The 18,970-nt window shown below is 43.3% G+C and overlaps 1 protein-coding gene across 4 annotated transcripts in view; it reads left to right on the plus strand.

The window, feature by feature from the left end:
* Positions 1–18,970, plus strand: part of WDSUB1 (WD repeat, sterile alpha motif and U-box domain containing 1) — a 59,343-nt gene that overhangs the window by 31,581 nt on the left and 8,792 nt on the right. For all 4 annotated transcript variants that reach the window (XM_075000831.1, XM_075000832.1, XM_075000830.1 and 1 more), the window contains one exon: positions 15,650–15,790. In XM_075000831.1, the coding sequence (XP_074856932.1) occupies positions 15,650–15,790 (141 nt within the window). The remainder of the gene's footprint in view (positions 1–15,649; positions 15,791–18,970) is intronic.

The following is an 18,970-nucleotide window of genomic DNA, read 5'->3' on the forward strand; positions in this document are numbered from 1 at the left end:
AGAAGTGCCTGGGTACCTCATTTTCATTTAAATCAATCACAGCATGCATCCTTAAGCAACATAAACTACCACCCAATTACAAACCAGTAGATACGCATAACAGTACAATTCCATTCTTCTTTAAAATGTGGTTATAAACAAGGGGAAAAACATGAAAAATGCCTTACATTGTCCTCCTATAGATCTTTCAAAAATGTGCATTATCTAAAACAAGAGAGCCATCAATACAACAAATAAAGGTGAAATGCATGGTTAACGTACAGTACTTTTTGTTCTCAATGTAGCATATAAAAATTAAAGTTATAAACCATCTAAAATCAGAGTAAACATGGAAGCTAATTCCAAGTTCTTCTTGGAATGGCTGCACATATATTCCATTCGGGTTGTGTGTACCCATTGTGCTGGAGCTAGAGTTTTTTTCCTGCATCAGTGTCTGTCAGGATGGTGCATGCATCCTGCGTACCCTCCTGTGGCTATGTAAGGGTGGCGCTGCTCTAGCCCCCTCAGTCTTCTCACTGCCCATAGCCTGAGTTAGAGATCCTTTTTGTAGTTCCTCTCCTTTTTTTCTGCATAGTTAACCAGTTTAGTTTTCCATGTTATCTATAAATATCAGTTAGTTTATAATTTCTTTATTTTCAGGTTCAGTTTTAATAGTTTTGGCACTATGCACCAGTGGCATTCGGTGCTTGCTGGGCTTTTAACACTTTCTTCTTATGGGATATCTGTCCTGAATAGTGACACTAATACATGGTGCCTTTTGTGCCTCAGTTGAGGAGCACCTTAAGGAGAGGGGAAAATAGCTTCCTTTCTTTCAGGAAAAGAAAGCAGATATCTAGAGACCTCCATCTCAAATACCACTTCATGGAATAGACACTGAGGTCTGCCTCAGCCCTAGCTCCTCCAGTGAGTGATCTGCTGCCTGCCTTCAGTATGAAAGTATATCTGCTATGCTCTGATCTGTGAACTTGGACTATTCGCCCAAAGGAAAAAAGGGGTTGTTTTGAAAGAAGACTTGAAACATAGTCAGGGCTCTTTGGGTATGCAGTGCAGGGCTGGGCCTTCAATCCTTGTCTCCACAGCATTGCAAGAGTGAGAGGATATCCGTGAAAGTAACTTGTTGAGGAAGAGTCAACACAGTTTTTGTAAAGGAATACCATGCCTCACCAACGTAGGAGAATTGTGTGAGCTTTTCAACAAGCACATGGACTGGGGAATCCAGTAGATAAAATGTTAGATTTTCAGAAAGTCTTGATGAAGTCCCTTAGTAAAGTGAGCTGTCATGGGGAAAGAGGAAAGGTCTTCTCATGAATTGGTAACTGGTTAAAAGGTAAGAAATAAAGGCTAGTAATAAATATAGTGTTTTCCCCCAAGGATCTGTACTGGAGCCAATTCTATTTAATATATTCATAAGTGATCTGGAAAAAGGGGTAAACAGTGAGGTGGCAAAATTTGCAGATTATACAAAACTGCTAGAGATAGCTAAACCCTAGGCAGGTGGTGAAGACCTACAAAAAGAGCTATCAAATCTGAGTGACTGGGCAGCTAAAGGAGAGGTGAAATTTAATACTGATGAATGCAAACTAATGCACATTTGAAACAATAATCCTAAGTATAAATAGAAAATGATGGGATTTAAATTAGCTATTACCACTCAGGAGATGTTGAAGACCTTGTGGATAGTTCTCTGAAAACATCATCAAATGTGCTGTGGCAGTCAGAAAAGCAAACGGTGTTGAGAATCATTAAGAAAAGAATAGGTAAGACAGAAAATATCGTTGAGGACTTTGTATAAAGCCATGGTATGCCCACATCTTAAATATTTCATGCATATGTGGTCACGCCATCTAAAAACAAAAAAAGAGAGAGATTGGGACTGAAAAACGTTTGGAGAAGGGCAACACAAGTACTAGGTATATGGGACAGCTTGTAGGTGACGAGAGATTGACGCTTTCAGCATGGAAAAGAGACAATTAAGGGGAGATATGACAGAGCTCTATAAAATCATAACCGGTGTGGAGCAAGTAAAGAAAGATGTTTATTCCTCATAACACACAAACTAGGGCTCACCGAACAAAATTAATAGGCAGCAGGTTTAGAGAAACAAGACATACTGCTCCACATAATGGACAGTCAACCTGTGGAAGTCTTTGCTAGAGAAAATTGTGATGGCCAAGACTATAACAGGGTTCAAAAAAGAGCATCAGACAACCTTTAGGGTGCATCAGCAGGCTTACATGGACCAATTAATCTCAACATGGTAATGCAATTTAGAAATTACACACACATGCCCCAGGGTTCTTTACCCTACCATGTCAATACAGCTTAAAATCTGTAATAGCATCAGGCCAGCACTATGACTATATTGAACTTTCCTTCAGTCTGTCACTGGCCCCTCAAGTATTCATTAAGTAAATGGCAGTGGTGGCTGTCTAGATGAACAAAACTAGCCTTTCATGCTGTTTTCTTAGCTACTTTGTTTCTTATGTTATCACAGAGAGTAGTCAAGCAGTTAACACAGACTAAATAAATCTGTGAGAGAGAGGCTAGCAGGCTTTAAAAGCCAGAGGCAGGAGCGACCAGGGGAGCTGCTGACAGGGGAGTTTAAGAGGGAGTTTGGCAGAAGGGAGGCCTACGATGGTCAGGAAGACCTGTAACACCTGTGCCACCACTACTGCTGTCTCCTCCACCTGTGCCTGTAGCCAGACAGACTGCCTTACCATGGATGCCTCTACCCAGACCCTGGTGTGGCCTTGCAAGGACTGTGCCTTGCAAGTTCCAGTTACAGACATCCAAGCTGGGGGGACCGTTCAGTGTGATAGGTGCCTGCTGGTGGAATCTCTCAGGCAGCAGGTGGGAGAGCTACAGGAGGAGGTGTCCAGGTTGAGGAGTATCCGAATCCATGAGCAGTTCCTAGATAGTATTCATCTGGAGTCTTCTGAGGTGACTGTCCCAGTGTACAGGAAGGCTGATAAACCACTGGTGGAGAAAGAGGTAGACCAGGGTGGGCACTGGCAGCTGGTTACTTCTGGCATCAGGCAGTGTTCCACCCCTTCACAGAACCCTCCCACTGTGGTACTGGAAAACTGTTATGGTGTACTTGCTACAGGAGATGAGTCGCCCAGTACAGAAGACGAGAAGCCTCGTACCCCCGAGGCTGAGAAGTCTCCTGCCACCACTGCAAGAAGGAAACGCAGAGTAGTGGTGGTTGGAGACTCTCTTTTGAGGGGGACGGAGGCACCCATCTGTCGCCCTGACATTTCGTCTCTGGAGGTATGCTGCCTGCCTGGGGCCTGTATCCGAGATGTTACAGAGGCATTGTCGAGGATTGTCCGACCCTCAGACTACTGTCCCATGCTTCTCATCCATGTGGGCACTAAGGGTACTGTGAGGTGTAATGCTGAGCAGGTCAAAAGTGACTACAGGGCTCTGGGGGCACGGGTGAAGGGGTTTGGGGCGCAGGTGGTATTCTCTTCAATCCTTCCTGTTGTGGGTAGGGGCCCGGGCAGAGACAGGTTCATCCTAGAGGTGAATGCCTGGCTGCATGGATGGTGTCGCCGGGAAGGCTTCGGTTTCTTCGACCACGGGATGCTATTTCAGGAAGGACTGCTAGGCAGAGATGGCGTTCACCTTTCGAGCAGGGGAAAGACCATATTCGGACACAGACTTGCTAACCTGGTGAGGAGGGCTTTAAACTAGGTTTGCCGGGGACAGGGGAGCAAAGCCCGCAGGTAAGTGGAGAACATGGAAACCTGGGAGATGGGTCAGAAGTAGGAGGGAGCATGGGCAACAATGTCAGAGTAAAAAGAGGGCCAGGAAAAAACTGGGGGGCAAGTTCAAATCAATATCTGAGATGCCTATATACCAATGCAAGAAGTATGGGTAATAAGCAGGAAGAACTGGAAGTGTTAATAAGTAAATACAACTATGATATCATTGGCATCACAGAAACTTGGTGGGATAATACACGATTGGAATGTTGGTATTGAAGGCTACAGCCTGGTTAGGAAAGATAGACAGGGAAAAAAGGGGGGAGGTGTTGCCTTATATATAAAAAATGTACACACTTGGACTGAGGTGGAGATGGACATAGGAGATGGATGTGTTGAGAGTATGTGGGTTAGTTTAAGAGGGGTAGAAAACAAGGGTGATGTCCTGTTAGGAGTCTACTACAGGCCACCTAACCAGGTGGAAGAGGTGGATGATGCTTTTTTTAAACAACTAACAAAATCATCCAGAGCCCAGGATTTGGTGGTGATGGGGGACTTTAACTATCCAGATATATGCTGGGACACTAATACAGCGGGGCACAGACTATGCAATAAGTTCTTAGACTGCATTGGAGACAATTTTTTATTCCAAAAAGTTGAAAAAGCCACCAGGGGAGAAACTGTTCTGGATTTGATTTTGACAAATAAGGAGGACTTGGTCGAGAATTTGAAGGTGGCAGGCTGCTTGGGTGAAAGTGATCATGAAATCATAGAATTCACAATTCTAAGGACTGGTAGGAGAGAAAATAGCAAAATAGAGATGATGGATTTCAGGAAGGCAGATTTTGGTAAACTCAGAGAGCTGGTAGGTAAGATCCCAGGGGAGGAAAAACTGAGGGGAAAAACAACTGAGGAGAGTTGGCAGTTTTTCAAAGAGACATTATTAAGGGCCCAAAAACAAGCTATTCCCCTATGTAGGAAAGATAGTAAATATGGGCAAATACTGCCTTGGCTTAACAAGGAGATCCTGCACGATCTCAAACTAAAAAAGGAATCCTATAAAAAATGGAAACTGGGACAAATTACAAAGAATGAACACAGGCAAATAACACAGGAATGCAGGAGTAAAATTAGAAGGGCTAAGGCACAAAATGAGCTCCAACTAGCTACAGGCATAAAGGGTAACAAGAAGGCCTTTTACAAATATATTAGAAACAAGAGGAAGACCAAGGACAGGGTAGGGCCATTGCTTAGTGAGGAGGGAGAAACAGTAATGGGGAACTTGGAAATGGCAGAGATGCTTAATGACTTCTTTGTTTCGGTCTTCACAGAGAAGTCTGAAGGAATGCCTGACATAGAGAATGCTGGTGGAAAAGGGGTAGAGTTAGTTTTTGAAATAAAAAAAGAACACGTTAAAAACCATTTGGAAAAATTAGATGTCTGCAAGTCACCAGAGCCTGATGAAATGCATCCTAGAATCCTCAAGGAGCTGATAGAAGAGGTAGCTGAGACGTTAGCTCTCATTTTTGGAAAGTCATGGGAGACAGGAGAGATTCCAGAAGACTGGAAGAGGGCAAATATAGTGCCCATCTACAAAAAGGGGAATAAGAACAACCCAGGAAATTACAGGCCAGTAAGCTTAACTTCTGTGCCAGGAAAGATAATGGAGCAGGTAGTTAAGGAAGTCATCTGCAAGCACTTGGAAGGTAGTAAAGTGATAGGGAACAGCCAGCATAGTTTTGTAAAAAACAAATCATGTCAAACCAACCTGATAGCTTTTTTTGACACGATAACGAGACTCGTAGATAAGGGAGAAGCAGTGGATGTGGTATACCTAGACTTTAGTAAAGCATTTGATACGGTCTCGCATAATATTCTTATCGACAAACTAGGCAAGTCCAACTTAAATCACGCTGCAATAAGGTGGGTGCATAACTGGCTGGCTAATCGCACCCAGAGAGTAGTTGTTAATGGTGCTCAATCCAGCTGGAAAAGCATAACAAGTGGGGTTCGGCAGGGGTCTGTTTTGGGACCAGTTCTGTTCAATATCTTCATTAATGATTTGGATATTGGCATAGAAAGTACGCTTATTAAGTTTGCAGATGATACCAAGCTGGGAGGGGTTGTATCTACCTTGGAGGATAGGGTCATAATTCAGAATGATCTAGACAAATTAGAGAAATGGTCTGAAGTAAACAGGATGAAGTTTAATAAAGATAAATGTAAGGTGCTGCACTTAGGAAGGAATAATCTGTTTCACACATACAGAATGGGAAAAGACTGTCTAGGAAGGAGTACGGCAGAGAGGGATCTGGGGGTTCTAGTAGATCACAAGTTAAATATGAGTCAACAGTGTGATGCTGTTGCAAAAAAAGCAAACATGATTCTGGGATGCATTGGCAGGTGTGTTGTGAACAAGACACGAGAAATCATTCTACCGCTCTACTCTGCGCTGGTTAGACCTCAGCTGGAATATTGTGTCCAGTTCTGGGCACCCCAATTCAAGAAAGATGTGGAGAAATTAGAGAAGGTACAGAGAAGAGCAACTAGAATGATGAAAGGTCTGGAGAACATGACTTATGAAGAAAGGCTGAAAGAATTGGGCTTGTTTAGCTTGGGAAAAAAGAAGATTGACGGGGGACATGATAGCGGTTTTCAGATATCTTAAAGGGTGTCATAAGGAAGAGGGAGAAAACTTGTTCTTCTTGGCCTCTGAGGAGAGAACAAGAGGCAATGGACTTAAACTGCAGCAAGGGAAGTTTAGGTTGGACATTAGGAAAAAGTTCCTAACTGTCAGGGTGGTCAAGTACTGGAATAAGTTGCCAAGGGAGGTTGTGGAATCTCCCTCCCTGGAGATATTTAAGAACAGATTAGACAGATGTCTATCAGGGATGGTGTAGATAGTGGTCGGTCCTGCCGTCGGGGCAGGGGACTGGACTCGATGGCCTCTCGAGGCCCCTTCCGGTCCTAGTGTTCTATGATTCTGTGATTCTATGATTAAATTATGCCCTATGTTACTGCAGCTTATGGGGTAGTGAACATTTTGCTTTCACAGACACCATTGGCTACTTTGGTGGCTCTTCTGCAGCATGTCCTCAGACTGGGCATTAGCAGGACTGTTATTTCATCCTTGGTGCATATCTTCATTTGTCATTATACCATCATGCTATTTTTTTAAAATAGCCAATTTAAAATCATTCAACTTAATCTTACCCCTTTAAGTGAGTCAGTGCTATGATTTTTCCAAAATGCTATAAATTGACAAGTTCCGTTGACATAAATTTGTGGCCTAATTTTCAAAAGTAATTTGTCACCGGATAGAAAATAAAACTGCTTATTTCTTTTTCTTCTTTTATCTCACGAGAATTGCAATAAAAGTATCTTTTCTTATCTGTGATGGGCTTATAATTGGATTGCAAATTATGAAAGTATTGCATAAACTATAAATAAGTAGTTATTTTTTCAACCTAAAAGCTTTCAGGACTTCTTCCAGACTCTGACTGTCCAGTTAAGCATGTGTCTAGAAATATGTGTATCCTGTCTCAAGGGGCTGAGTGTCACGTTTTCCTCCTCTTGGCATCCTACTTCTGGTCGATCTGGAAATGCAGCATTTCCAGATTCAGATAACCAGTTGCAAAGGGGCCATATTGTTCTTCTTGTCCCTATGCAAAAGAAGACTAACAGTAGATTAGGTGATGAATTTTCATGGAACAGATCCACTTCTTCAGATCTGAAAAATCCTGATGAATGAGGATTTTCCAGATCTGAAGAAGTGGGTCTGTCCCATGAAACTTCATTACCTAATAAACTATATTGCTAGTCTTTAAAGTGCAATAAGATTGTTTTTTGTTTTGTAAAGTCAGACTAACAGGGCTGTCTCTCCGAGACTAGTCCCTACACAGTAATTCATGGGCTACGTCTACATGTGCCCCAAACTTCGAAATGGCCACGCAAATGGCCATTTCAAAGTTTACAAATGAAGCGCGGAAATGCATATTCAGCGCTTCATTAGCATGCGGGCGGCAGCGGCGCTTCGAAATTGACTCTCCTTGCCGCCCCGCGGCGCGTCCAGACGGGGCTCCTTTTTGAAAGGACGCCGCCTACTTCGAAGTCCCCTTATTCCCATGAGCTCATGGGGAATAACTCAGCCCCTTGAGCTCATGGGAATAAGGGGACTTCGAAGTAGGTGGCGTCCTTTCGAAAAGGAGCCCCGTCTGGACGCGCCGCGGGGCGGCAAGGAGCGTCAATTTCGAAGCGCTGCTGCCGCCCGCATGCTAATGAAGCGCTGAATATGCATTTCAGCGCTTCATTAGTAAACGTCGAAATGGCCATTTGCGTGGCCATTTCGAAGTTTGGGGCACGTGTAGACACGGCCATTGTGTTTATTTCTGCAGTTCAGCCCTGATTAAGAATTGATATATAGGTGTTTTTCCTTACACCGTTTTCTGTTAGCTTCTTACAGCTTTAGTCTTTACTTGAGTACTGATTTGCATTTAATAAAAAGTTTCCTGGCTTCCCTGCAAAGGCGTTTAATCGACGAAAAGGCAACCAGCAGAGGTTCATATAATATTTCATTAGCCCAGCTGATTGTTTTTGACACCTCTTTGAAAGAGTATTTCATTACCATGGAAATAGAACTAGTCTGTGTGCCTGGAATAACTGTCATCTAACATAAGATAAAGAACACAGTGATACACGTCACAAGATTTTGGACAGCAAGATACTGACCATCACATCTATGTTTTCTAGAAAATATAGCCTCTTATTCAGATAAGTCCAGAGAATAGGCATTCTTTGCAAAGATTCACCTGTTCATTGGAGTTGTGTGATGAGGGCAAGTTTAGAAAAAAGATAGCGGGAATAAGTATATTCTTCTCATATTAGCAGCCCAAAACAGAAGAGTCATTTCACCCAGTAAACAGGTCAACCCTCAGAATTCCGTAACTCTCCCTTGTTTTCTGAGGCTGCATCTACACAGCCCCTTCCCTTCTGGAAGGGGTGTGGTAATGAATAAAGGGGAATATTCAAATGGTGTGGTGTGGATTTAAATATCTCATGCCTCATTTGCATAGTCCCATGAGATTTTGCTTCTGGAAGAGCCCGTTTTGGATAGCAGAAAGCCATGTAAGGGCCCCGTCTACACACCACACTATTTGAATATTCCTCTCTGCTCATTACTGTGCCCCTTGCAGAAGGGAGGGGACTGTGTAGAGACGGCCCAAGAGTTTAGATAAATTCTGCTTCACTGAGAGAAAAAACAACTCGGTGAAATACTTGAAAAGTAGTGCTCAAGGGCTTCAGGTGACCACCCCCTCCCGCCCTTATGTCACTGATATTGAATCTCAAAACAGAATCTTATAAGCATCAATCTCCTGGTCTGTAGCAATCGTTGGCCAGTTGGCATAATGTACAGATTGTTTTGAGATAGCAGGCTTTGCATCCAGTTGGGATTCAGAACCCTTGAGGATGTTTCTGTGTCTCAATGGTGTGTTATATCAACTAATAAAGGAGTGTCTGTACTTTGTGCAGGGAAAATAAGGAGCATCAAAAGTGCATCTCTGACTGGGAGTTTGGTGGAGCCAGCTGAGGTTGCTCAATTAGGGCCAAACTACGATGAACGTGGGAGCCATGCTGGTGGCCATTTCAATGTTAAGATTTACCAATCCAGCACAAAACAGCTTCTGTTGTACCTCACTGGTTACCCAGAAGCAAGCAACAGAGTTCCTTTAAAGAAACCACCCACCAGACATATAACTCAAATGTGGTGAGGATCACTAGCAACCTTATTCATCATGTAAGAAAGTTCTACCACTCCCAAAGGATCAGAAACATTAAGTCCTCCACCCAGGTTAACAGGCTGTGTCTACATTACGAGATAAACTCTAATTTAAGTCAATTAGCTTGATATTAAAACATCACTGTCTTCACTGTAAATACCATTAGTTCAAATTAGAGAGCACTAATATCGATATCATAATATCTTTGGAACTGGCTGGCTGTTGCGTCAAGTTCAAATTTAAAAGTTTGAATAAAGATCGGTATGGAAGTGTCATGTCTTTGAATCGGATTCATTAGCCTCCAGAGGTGTCCCATATGTATCTCACAATGCCCGAGAATGCTCCATTCTCTCTGCTTCCATCTTTGCTGCTCTCCAAGTGAGTAGGAATCGGGTAACAGAAAGCCAATAAATTTGAGTTCGGCACCAAGAAGTCCATGGCTGTGGGGTCATGCTTGTGTGAGAGGCTGAGAAACTTCTTTCTTTCCTTGCTATTATTTCAGCTCTGGTTCGTTCTTTCTTTCTTTGCTATCAGCATAGCTGTGGGGTCATGCTCGTATGAGAGGCTGAGAAACTTTTTTCTCTCTTTGCTATTAGTTCAGCTCTGGTTCTGTCTCTGCCTCTGCTAGCTGAGCACTTTATTTTTTCTGTGCTGGCGCTAGAGCCCGCTCTGCCACACCATGCTGTGTCTACACTAGCCCAAAACTTCGAAATAGCCATGCAAATGGCCATTTCGAAGTTTACTAATGAAGCGCTAAAATACATATTCAGTGCCTCATTAGAATGCCAGCAGCCACGGCACTTTGAAATTGATGCGGCTTGTCCAAACAGGGCTCCTTTTCGAAAGGACCCCGGCAACTTTGAAATCCTCTTCTTCCTATCTGCTGTTGGGAATAAGGGGATTTCAAAGTTGCCAGGGTCCTTTTGAAAAGGAGCCCTGTCTGGACGAGCCCTGCGGCAGTGAGCTGCATCAATTTCAAAGTGCTGCGGCTGCCAGCATTGTAATGAGGCGCTGAATAAGTATTTTAGCGCTTCATTAGTAAACTTTGCAATGGCCATTTTGAAGTTTTGGGCTAATGTAGATGCAGGCCATGTGCCAGCTAGACTGTTGAATGAGAGGCTGGGAAACTTTCCTGTGCGTTACATTTGTGCAGGGGCCTCCTCTTGCTCCCTCACAGGTGGAGTCTTTTCCATGCCCACCTGCATCAAGTGGCTAGCTCCTGACCCTATAAAAGGCATGCCTGCTGCTCAGTTCAGCCCATGCTGCCAGGTATCACCATGTCCTGGCTTGCATGCGATGAGGAAGTTTACATTGCAAATGAGTTGCTCTGGATATTTGACTTTTGGAACTCACTCAGCTAGAGCCATAGTGATTTAATGAGCTAAGGATCATTAAGGATATGATCTGGTTCCAGAGATTAGCAATTCCATTGCTTTAACAGACCTTCATGACTACTTCAGTTTGAGTCCTGGGATAGGTGGGACTCATGTTTTGGCTTCAGCCCTAGCATGACCGTACCCTCATTTTGTACACTTTTTTTCAGTGACTGTTCCGAGAACATTGCTTAATTTTACTATGACAAAATTATATCCATCCTTCTGCATTCATGTGTTTACCAGGCTCTTCAGAGCATATTTTAGTGCCTCTGAATGTGCCATCTCAAAGAAGAATCTTGAGTGCTTGAAATTCAGGATGACTAAGTTCTTGTCCATCTTGTTTAACCCTCCAGTGAAGGTTTAGAGAATTGTTTGTTGAGCATGCACCATTTATTCCAAATGGGAATGCTGTGTTTTGGGCTGGGAATAGCTCAGTAGAAATTTCTCTGAAAATTGTGGTTGAAAATGTTTTGGATAAAGGAGAGTATTCTTGGGGAGGCAACTGCCAAAACACAGTCTTGGTCATATAGCTGGTTGCCAGAAATTTAAGTAAAAACTGTCTGTGTGTTCTAGATTGGGCAAATATGGTTATAAAAATCCAGTTTATGGGTATAGAAGTTGGGGGAAAGAGTTTTTTGCTTTACTTTCCTTTGGCATTTTTCCTTGTCGTTCCCTCAGTCAATTCCAAATTCATGTTTGAGCTTATTACAATATTAACATGCAAAACACCATCTAACAAATAGCAGAAATTTATTAGCCTATTTCCATCCTTGTGTTACATGTCATACAAACCTTATTTAAAAAAAATGAGAGGAAATTCTCCTAATTTTTCTTACCCTGTGGCATCTGCAGTCATTTCTGATTAAAATACACCCACATCAATGTGACTGAGTTTGAATCCTCTAGCTCATATTGTCTTAGACAGTTGATTAATTGTACAGTTAAGGAGGAAGAACTGGTGTGTTAAAAGCATGGTGGCAGATCATAATAGTTCTGCATGACAGTCTGCAGATAAAGTACAGTAGTTGAACTGAACAGTTTGGCAAACCTTTACTTCAGTAACAAGTATTTAAAATTATACAACTAAGAACTATCAGTTGCTTCATTCATCAGTCTCCCATTCCTGGAAAACCAGTGACAAATTTTCTCAATGTCTGCCACGGGGCTTCCGCCCAGGCATCAGCTGAGGCTGCCGTCCTTGAGCTAGAGGCTTCTGAGCCAAGGCCCAACAAACCTGACAGATTAGCCATGATACAAACAGTGACTTCCTCAAATACAAAACACAATTTCCACTTAGCAAATCACTCAACATGTGCTTGCGAGGGGTACTGACGGAGGGTCCTGGACAAACCCCCCAAAATGTAACCCTTCTGCTGGAAGGAGTCAGCAGCAACGAGGGCCAGGTTCAACACCTAGGGGTTTCTTTTCATCCTTCTCACACAGAACCGACCTGAGCCCCCACTCAGTAGCCTGGGAAATTCACACACCCCTGGGCACCTTGGAGGGGCAATGCTTCCCCACTCGCAAGCACAGAGTCTGAGTGTAGGAAAGAAACTTTTAAAGAAAGAGGCAGAAAAGTCAGTTGGCATAAGCTTGGGAAAATACCACACCGAGAGTTCATAAGCAATCCTCAGGTAACTGTCCCAGCTCAAATGGATTGAGCAGTGTCCTTGGCTGCTCAAGCTCACCAGTCCAATACTGTAAACGGCCATTCCACACCCCCAAACTTTCTCCATTCCCCCACTTCAAATGCCCCACCTTACAACTCAGTCCGGTCCATGCAGGCCCTGACACCTCACGCTGATGCATTCCCTCATTGAACCTGAGGCACTGCCACCTTTGCACTGGTCCTGTGTTCTGCTTGCTCTCTGCCAGCTGCCTCATTGGCTTTCTGCTGGTCTGCCCACTGCTCCTCCTACTGGCCAGCCGCTGGTCATGCTGTCCATACACCCTCTGCTCCTCCTACTGGCCAGCTGGCAGTCACACTGTCTGCTGTGGGTTTGGCATGAGGCGAAACCCTGTGATTTCAGTTTTAGTGCCCTTAGCTGCCACCCTATGATTTCACCTCTCAGCATCTACCGAAGTAGAGTCTCATAAAGGATACAAACACTAGTATCTGGCTCTATCTCTTAAAAGATGGGGAGGAGTAGTCAAACCATGCTTATAGGTTAAGGCTTAGGTAGGGCCAAGGCACTCAGCTGGCTCAACCCATACCCCTCCTCTTCTGCTTTACAGTGCTTTTAACCAGGAGAGCCCTGTGTGTAATCCATGTCTTACACAGTTATGATGACTGCCCTTTCTCCCCCCCCGCACACACAACTTGCAGCATTAGTGAGATTTTACAATTCTTATACTGGAATGTGAGCATAAATTGTGATTTTTACAACAATGTGTATACGTATACAATAGACAAAACCTCATTCATTCCTTGCTACCCATCAGGCTTTGTTTGCAAGGTATCACATATGCACACCTTTGCATTCTTATGCAAATGATCTCTGGGAGACACATTTCTGCCAGCCTTCAGCAGCATTGAGTTCCTGCTGGCACATTCCTTACATCAGTACATATTAACACGGGTCCCTCTCTGTTACTGTGTAAAAAGAGTTAACCATGGGGGAGAGGGCTGGTTTTAAGAACCCCATACAATGACTCTAAATGTGTGGTTATTAAAAGGATTAAGCTCCCTTTTTTGTGAAAGTTGAGCCCAGCAGAAGAGGTGGTACTGTCTGTGGTTCCTTTTTGTTGAACAGCTGCTGGAAAAAGGAAAACTAATGACTCTTTACCTAATTTATCCCATGCACTCCAAGGCATATGGCTTCAGCCTAGGGTTTCCTAAGTATTTTAGGTGCCTAATAAGATTTTTCCAAAGTGCCTAAATCCCATCCATTAAAAAAAAAAATCAGTCTGTAATGCCTTCCTGTTTTGAAAATGATATTTAGGCATCTAAGTCACCTTAAATGCTTTTTAAATTGTTACACTTTATCATGTAAGAGCACATGGAGAACTTTAAAAAGGGGAAACCTGTCCTAAGCTGGATAAACCCAGGGGTGAGTCCCATACAGTTCTTATACAGAATATATAATTTAGTTGGATCCCAGGAACAAGACAAAAAATGATCCCTAGAGATAGTCTGAGGGAGGCAGAATTTCACTGTGGTCAACCCAGCAGCAAATGATACATAACAGGAGTCAAAGTAGCCACTCTCTACTTCCTGAGAAGACATGATGAAAGGAGGACAAGGCTTCATATTGGTCCAAATGAGAATAAAATGGAATTTGGAAATGAGTGGGAAATTCCAAGATGAAAATGGAACCTGTATATTTATGCAATAGTACTTAGAGTATTTATTTTCTTGTTTGTCTTGTTCTGTTTTGGGGGATCCTGACAGGGACTAGCAAAGTAGCCAGCTCTAGTCAAAGTGTCAGAGGTTCCTTCCTGTTGCAAAGCAGCTGTATAAAACGGGGTGGAGGAATTAACTCTTCTACCCAATCTCACTTAATTCATCTAAGGCGTGTTCACGCTGCATGTGAGAGCAAGCCTCCCAGCCCAAGTAAACACACTTCGCTAGCCTCAGCTCAAGTTAGGGCACTAAAAGTAGCACTGTGGTTCTTGTAGCTCCAGTGAAAACTCAGGATACCCGAGATCCAGAGCGTTGGCTGGGTTTGAGAGCCTGAGCTGCTTTCTGTGCCAAAATGTTCATCCTGCTATTTTCAGTGTGTTAGCTCAAAGCCAGCCAGTGTGAGTCTGAGTATGCTGGTGGGGGGGCTTGCTCCCAGCTGCAGTGTAGATACAGCCCTAATGCAGTCCAGTGTATCACTTAGGCCGTGGGCTTGCCAATACTGGAATCATGTTAGAACACGTTAACTCATGTTATTTTAAAGATGATGTGGCACTTTGGATTGTTGTGTTTAACCTCAGCTGGTCACAGCTGATCTGATATTCTGTCTGTGGAAAACCAGTTTTGTTTAATATATTTTTGAACACCACTTGTTACATATCAAGACAAAAAAGCAGTAAAGTAGCACTTCAACAAAATAATTTATTAGGTGAGCTTCCGTGGGACAGAGCTACTTCTTCAGACCATAGCCATAGTCTGTTCTGGTCTGGCTATGGTCTGAAGAAGTGGGGCAGTCCCACGAAAGCTCACCTAATAAATTATTTTGTTAGTCTTTAAAGTGCTTTTTTTATTGCTTTTTTTGTTTTGATAGTATATAGACTAGCACAGCTATCTCTCTCGTTACATAGTGTTGATGGCTTTTAATGCCTTAAACCCCTTGTTGGTCCCCAACAGCTGAGAAGAAAAAGTTAAAAAAGATGTATTTATAAAAGTCCTGAAACATTGTCAAGATTTTCCGTTTGCTCCAGAAGCAATCAGGGGAGCCAACAGCCATGCTAGGCCCCTGGTCAAGGTTGGGGTGGAGCTTTGGTGGCCGTCCCTCAGCGCCTTCCAGACCACAGCATCTCCCCCTCCCTCAGTGCTGCATGGAGCTTGCCATGCAATGTCTCCTCTTCCCCAGGCAGCCCTGAGAGCCGCACAGAGTGCCACAGGAGTGCTCTGGCAGCAATTTGAATGGCTTATGGCTTTGGGCACCCCACTGCCACAACAGCAGCCAGAGCCCTGTGCACCTTTAGATCACCAGTCCCTGAGACAATTGCTGTCTTCCCTCCCTGTCTTTTTGGTGGGCCTGGAAGCAATCTCTGTGCTTCATAATATGTTTGTGTTTCAGAGGTTAATGTGCCAACAGAAAATATTTTCCAAGAATTCTAATCTACCACTCCTTTTCAGAGTCCCTAGGTTTACGCACTAAAGTTTTCCGGAAAATTGAGGAATTGAGGATCAAGGTGGATTCTGTTTCTCTCGGTATTCCTGACGAATTCCTGTGTCCAATAACTAGGGAGCTTATGAAGGAGCCTGTCATTGCAACAGGTATGTCTAATAAATCTGAAGTAGCTGATAAAGCAAATTATGCAGGTGTAAAGATGAGCCACTGGGGAACTATTAATCGACATATAAAAGAATGCTAAACACTTGAATTCTAAATCCCTGGTATCCTTAGACATATTCAGATTCCATCAAGAAAAAAATTAAATTTGTTCTGCTCTCTTGAATGTATGGCTTGTGAACTCATGCTTTTGATATTGAGATACATAAACATTTTAAAACTGTCTCTATTTTGTGCCTATACAAAGTGCATAATTACTACCCTGACTGTGCTGCTGTTTTGCATAAAAATGCAGGAAATGTGCTCATACTAAAGCAGATCCCTTTAATGAAACCTGGCACCATTGTCTGTCTGTAAAATAGATGGTATATAAAGGTTTTTTTTTATGCCACCTAAAAACCTTCTGTGGAACTAGAACCCCAACTCCCACTGCTACCCAGGTGTATCGTGGTCTTATCAGATGTGCTGCACCTTCTAGTAAACTTTTATGGGATTAGGTACTGAGTACCCAAACATTACTTTCACACATCTAAGAACATAAGAAAAGCCATACTGAGTCAGACCATAGACTCATCATGCCCAGTATCTTGTCTTCCAAGAGTGGCCAATGCCAAGTGCCCCAGAGGGAATAAACAGAACAGGTAATCATCAAGTGATAATTCCCTGTTGCCCATTTCCAGCCTCTTGGAAACAGAGGCTAGAGACACCCTCCATGCTCATCCTAGCTCATAGCCATTGATGGACCTATGCATTTATCTAGTTCTTTTTTAAACTTTACTATAGTTTTGGCCTTCACAACATTCTCCAGCAAGGAGTTCCACAGGTTAACTGTGCACTGCGTGAAAAAATATTTCCTATTGTTTGTTTTAAACCTGCTGCCTTTTAATTTCATTTGGTGACCACTAGTTCTTGTGTTTTGAGAAGGAGTAAATAACAATTCCTTATGTATTTTCTCCACACCAATCATGATTTTATGTACCTCTATCGTATCCCTCTTTAATCATCTTTTCTTCCAAACTAAAATGTCCCAGTCTTACTAATCTCTCCTTATATGGCAGATGCTCCATACCCCTAATCATTTTTGTTGCCGTTTTCTGAACCTTTTCCAATTCCACTCTTATCTTTTTTGAGATGGGTTGCCTTTACAACTGTAACTCAGCCACCTTATGCAACTCTAATTCAGACATAATGAGTTTGTTTTATTTCCATGATCACTTGATGTTTTTTCCACTGGGCTTCCTTCTCATACAGTGCATAGGAAACAAGATTGTGTGCCAAAGATAATTCTTTTCTGTAGCACCCCTTCATTTGTTGCAAAAGTTGAAAGGTATGTATAAAATTGGACTACAGAAAAAGAAGGGATAAAACAGTTGAATCCTGCCATGGGGCATTGATTCTGTCCCTATCTTTGCACAGAATTCATGTTTGATACTAGGCAAATCACTTAAACCAAACTTCTTGAGTGATTGCTCATGTCCATTCAACATAGGTGTGTGTACTTCCCACATGCATTGGAGCTGGAAGATTTTCCCTCAGCAGTACCCATAGGAGAGCCAGCCTAGGAGCCCCCTGGAGTGGCATGGGAATTCCAGGATATCTAGGTCACCACCAGCCCCCTCCATCCTCAGTTCTTTTTGGGGCTGGTGACAGTGCTTGTTTGGAACTGATGAAGTTGGTCTTTGTCCACAAAAGCTTATGCTCCAAAATATCTATAAGGTGCCACAGGACTTCTTGTTGTTCTCAGAGCTACAGACTAACACAGCTACCTCTCTGATACTTGGTTGGAACTATCAAAACAAAAAGCAGTCAGGTAGCGCTTGGTTGGAACTATGTGCTTAGCTTAGTGCTCTCTGGTTTTCCTCTGTAAATAGCTCTTTTTTTTTTTTTTAAGTACCTGCAGATAGATGGATAGTTAGCTCTAGATTAGTGTTAGCAAGGAAGGGTCCTGTGGCACCTTATAGACTAACAGAAAAGTTTTGAGCATGAGCTTTTGTGAGCACAGACTCACTCCATCAGATGCAGATTAGTAGATGTAGATTAGTGTTGTTAGTCCCCAGTCTGGGAGTTAGCCTGGGGATGGGGCATGCCACAACTCCACAGCTTTCAAGCCTCAGAAATGTATCACTTTAAAGACTAACAGAATGATTTATTCGGTGATGAGCTTTCGTGGGACAGACCCGCTTCTTCAGATCAATTTTATTTCCAACACAGACTGACATTTATAAGTATGGAGGACCAAAAATTAAAAAATGTGTAGTGAATGCAGGTGTGATTTGCCTCACCAGAGCACTACAAACGATGGTGGATTTTGAATATCTGGCTCATTTTTTTAAAACAAAAAAGCAGTAAAGTAGCACTTCAAAGACTAACAAAATAATATATTAGGTGATAAGGTTTCATGAGACAGACCCACTTCTTCAGACCATAGCCATACCAGAACAGAATCAATATTTAAGGCACAGAGAACCAAAAATAGTAATCAAGGTTGACAAATCAGAAAAAAAATTATCAAGGTGAGCAAATCAGAGAGTAGAGCCCCTATAATGAGCCAGAAGATTCGCATCCCAGTTCAAACCACGTGTTAATGGGTCGAATTTGAATATAAAAGAGTTCAGCAACGTGCAAATTTTCTGAGTCATTATAGGGGCTCTTTTGCATACTTGGCTTAATCTAATTCTTAACTCCCCCGCACCTGCCCCTCTTCTCTCTGATTTGCTCACCCCCATCCAGGAGCCATTTAACACGTGCCTCAACCACACCCACAACGTGGTGAGGGACCCTTCAGCTGTCTCAAGGGCCAGTGGCGCTGCATCCTCGCACACCTGTAGGTGGAATCCTCAGTATCCCCCAGGTGGTGGGTGCCTGCTGCACACTCCATAGTAGTAGGGAGAGCAAGGAGGAGGCCTTTGCACAGGGGTGGGTGGCCGAGGATGGCATAGGCTACCCCTAGCCAGTCACTGCCCCAGCCACCAGTCCCACCAGGGTGGACTCTGTGTCTGGGAGGCCCTGCCCCAGTACTTCGACCAGGGGCTCCGGTGAGCACTGCCCTGGGCGCCCCTAGCAGGTGTACCACACACAACCCTGCACCCTGTGTACCTCCTGTCATCACCTACTGCATGTAGCCCCCCATGCACACTGCTCCCCCGACCTCCTGCATACCTTCC

This window comes from Carettochelys insculpta, chromosome 8, assembly GCF_033958435.1.
Source record: "Carettochelys insculpta isolate YL-2023 chromosome 8, ASM3395843v1, whole genome shotgun sequence".
Classification (NCBI taxonomy): domain Eukaryota; kingdom Metazoa; phylum Chordata; order Testudines; family Carettochelyidae; genus Carettochelys; species Carettochelys insculpta.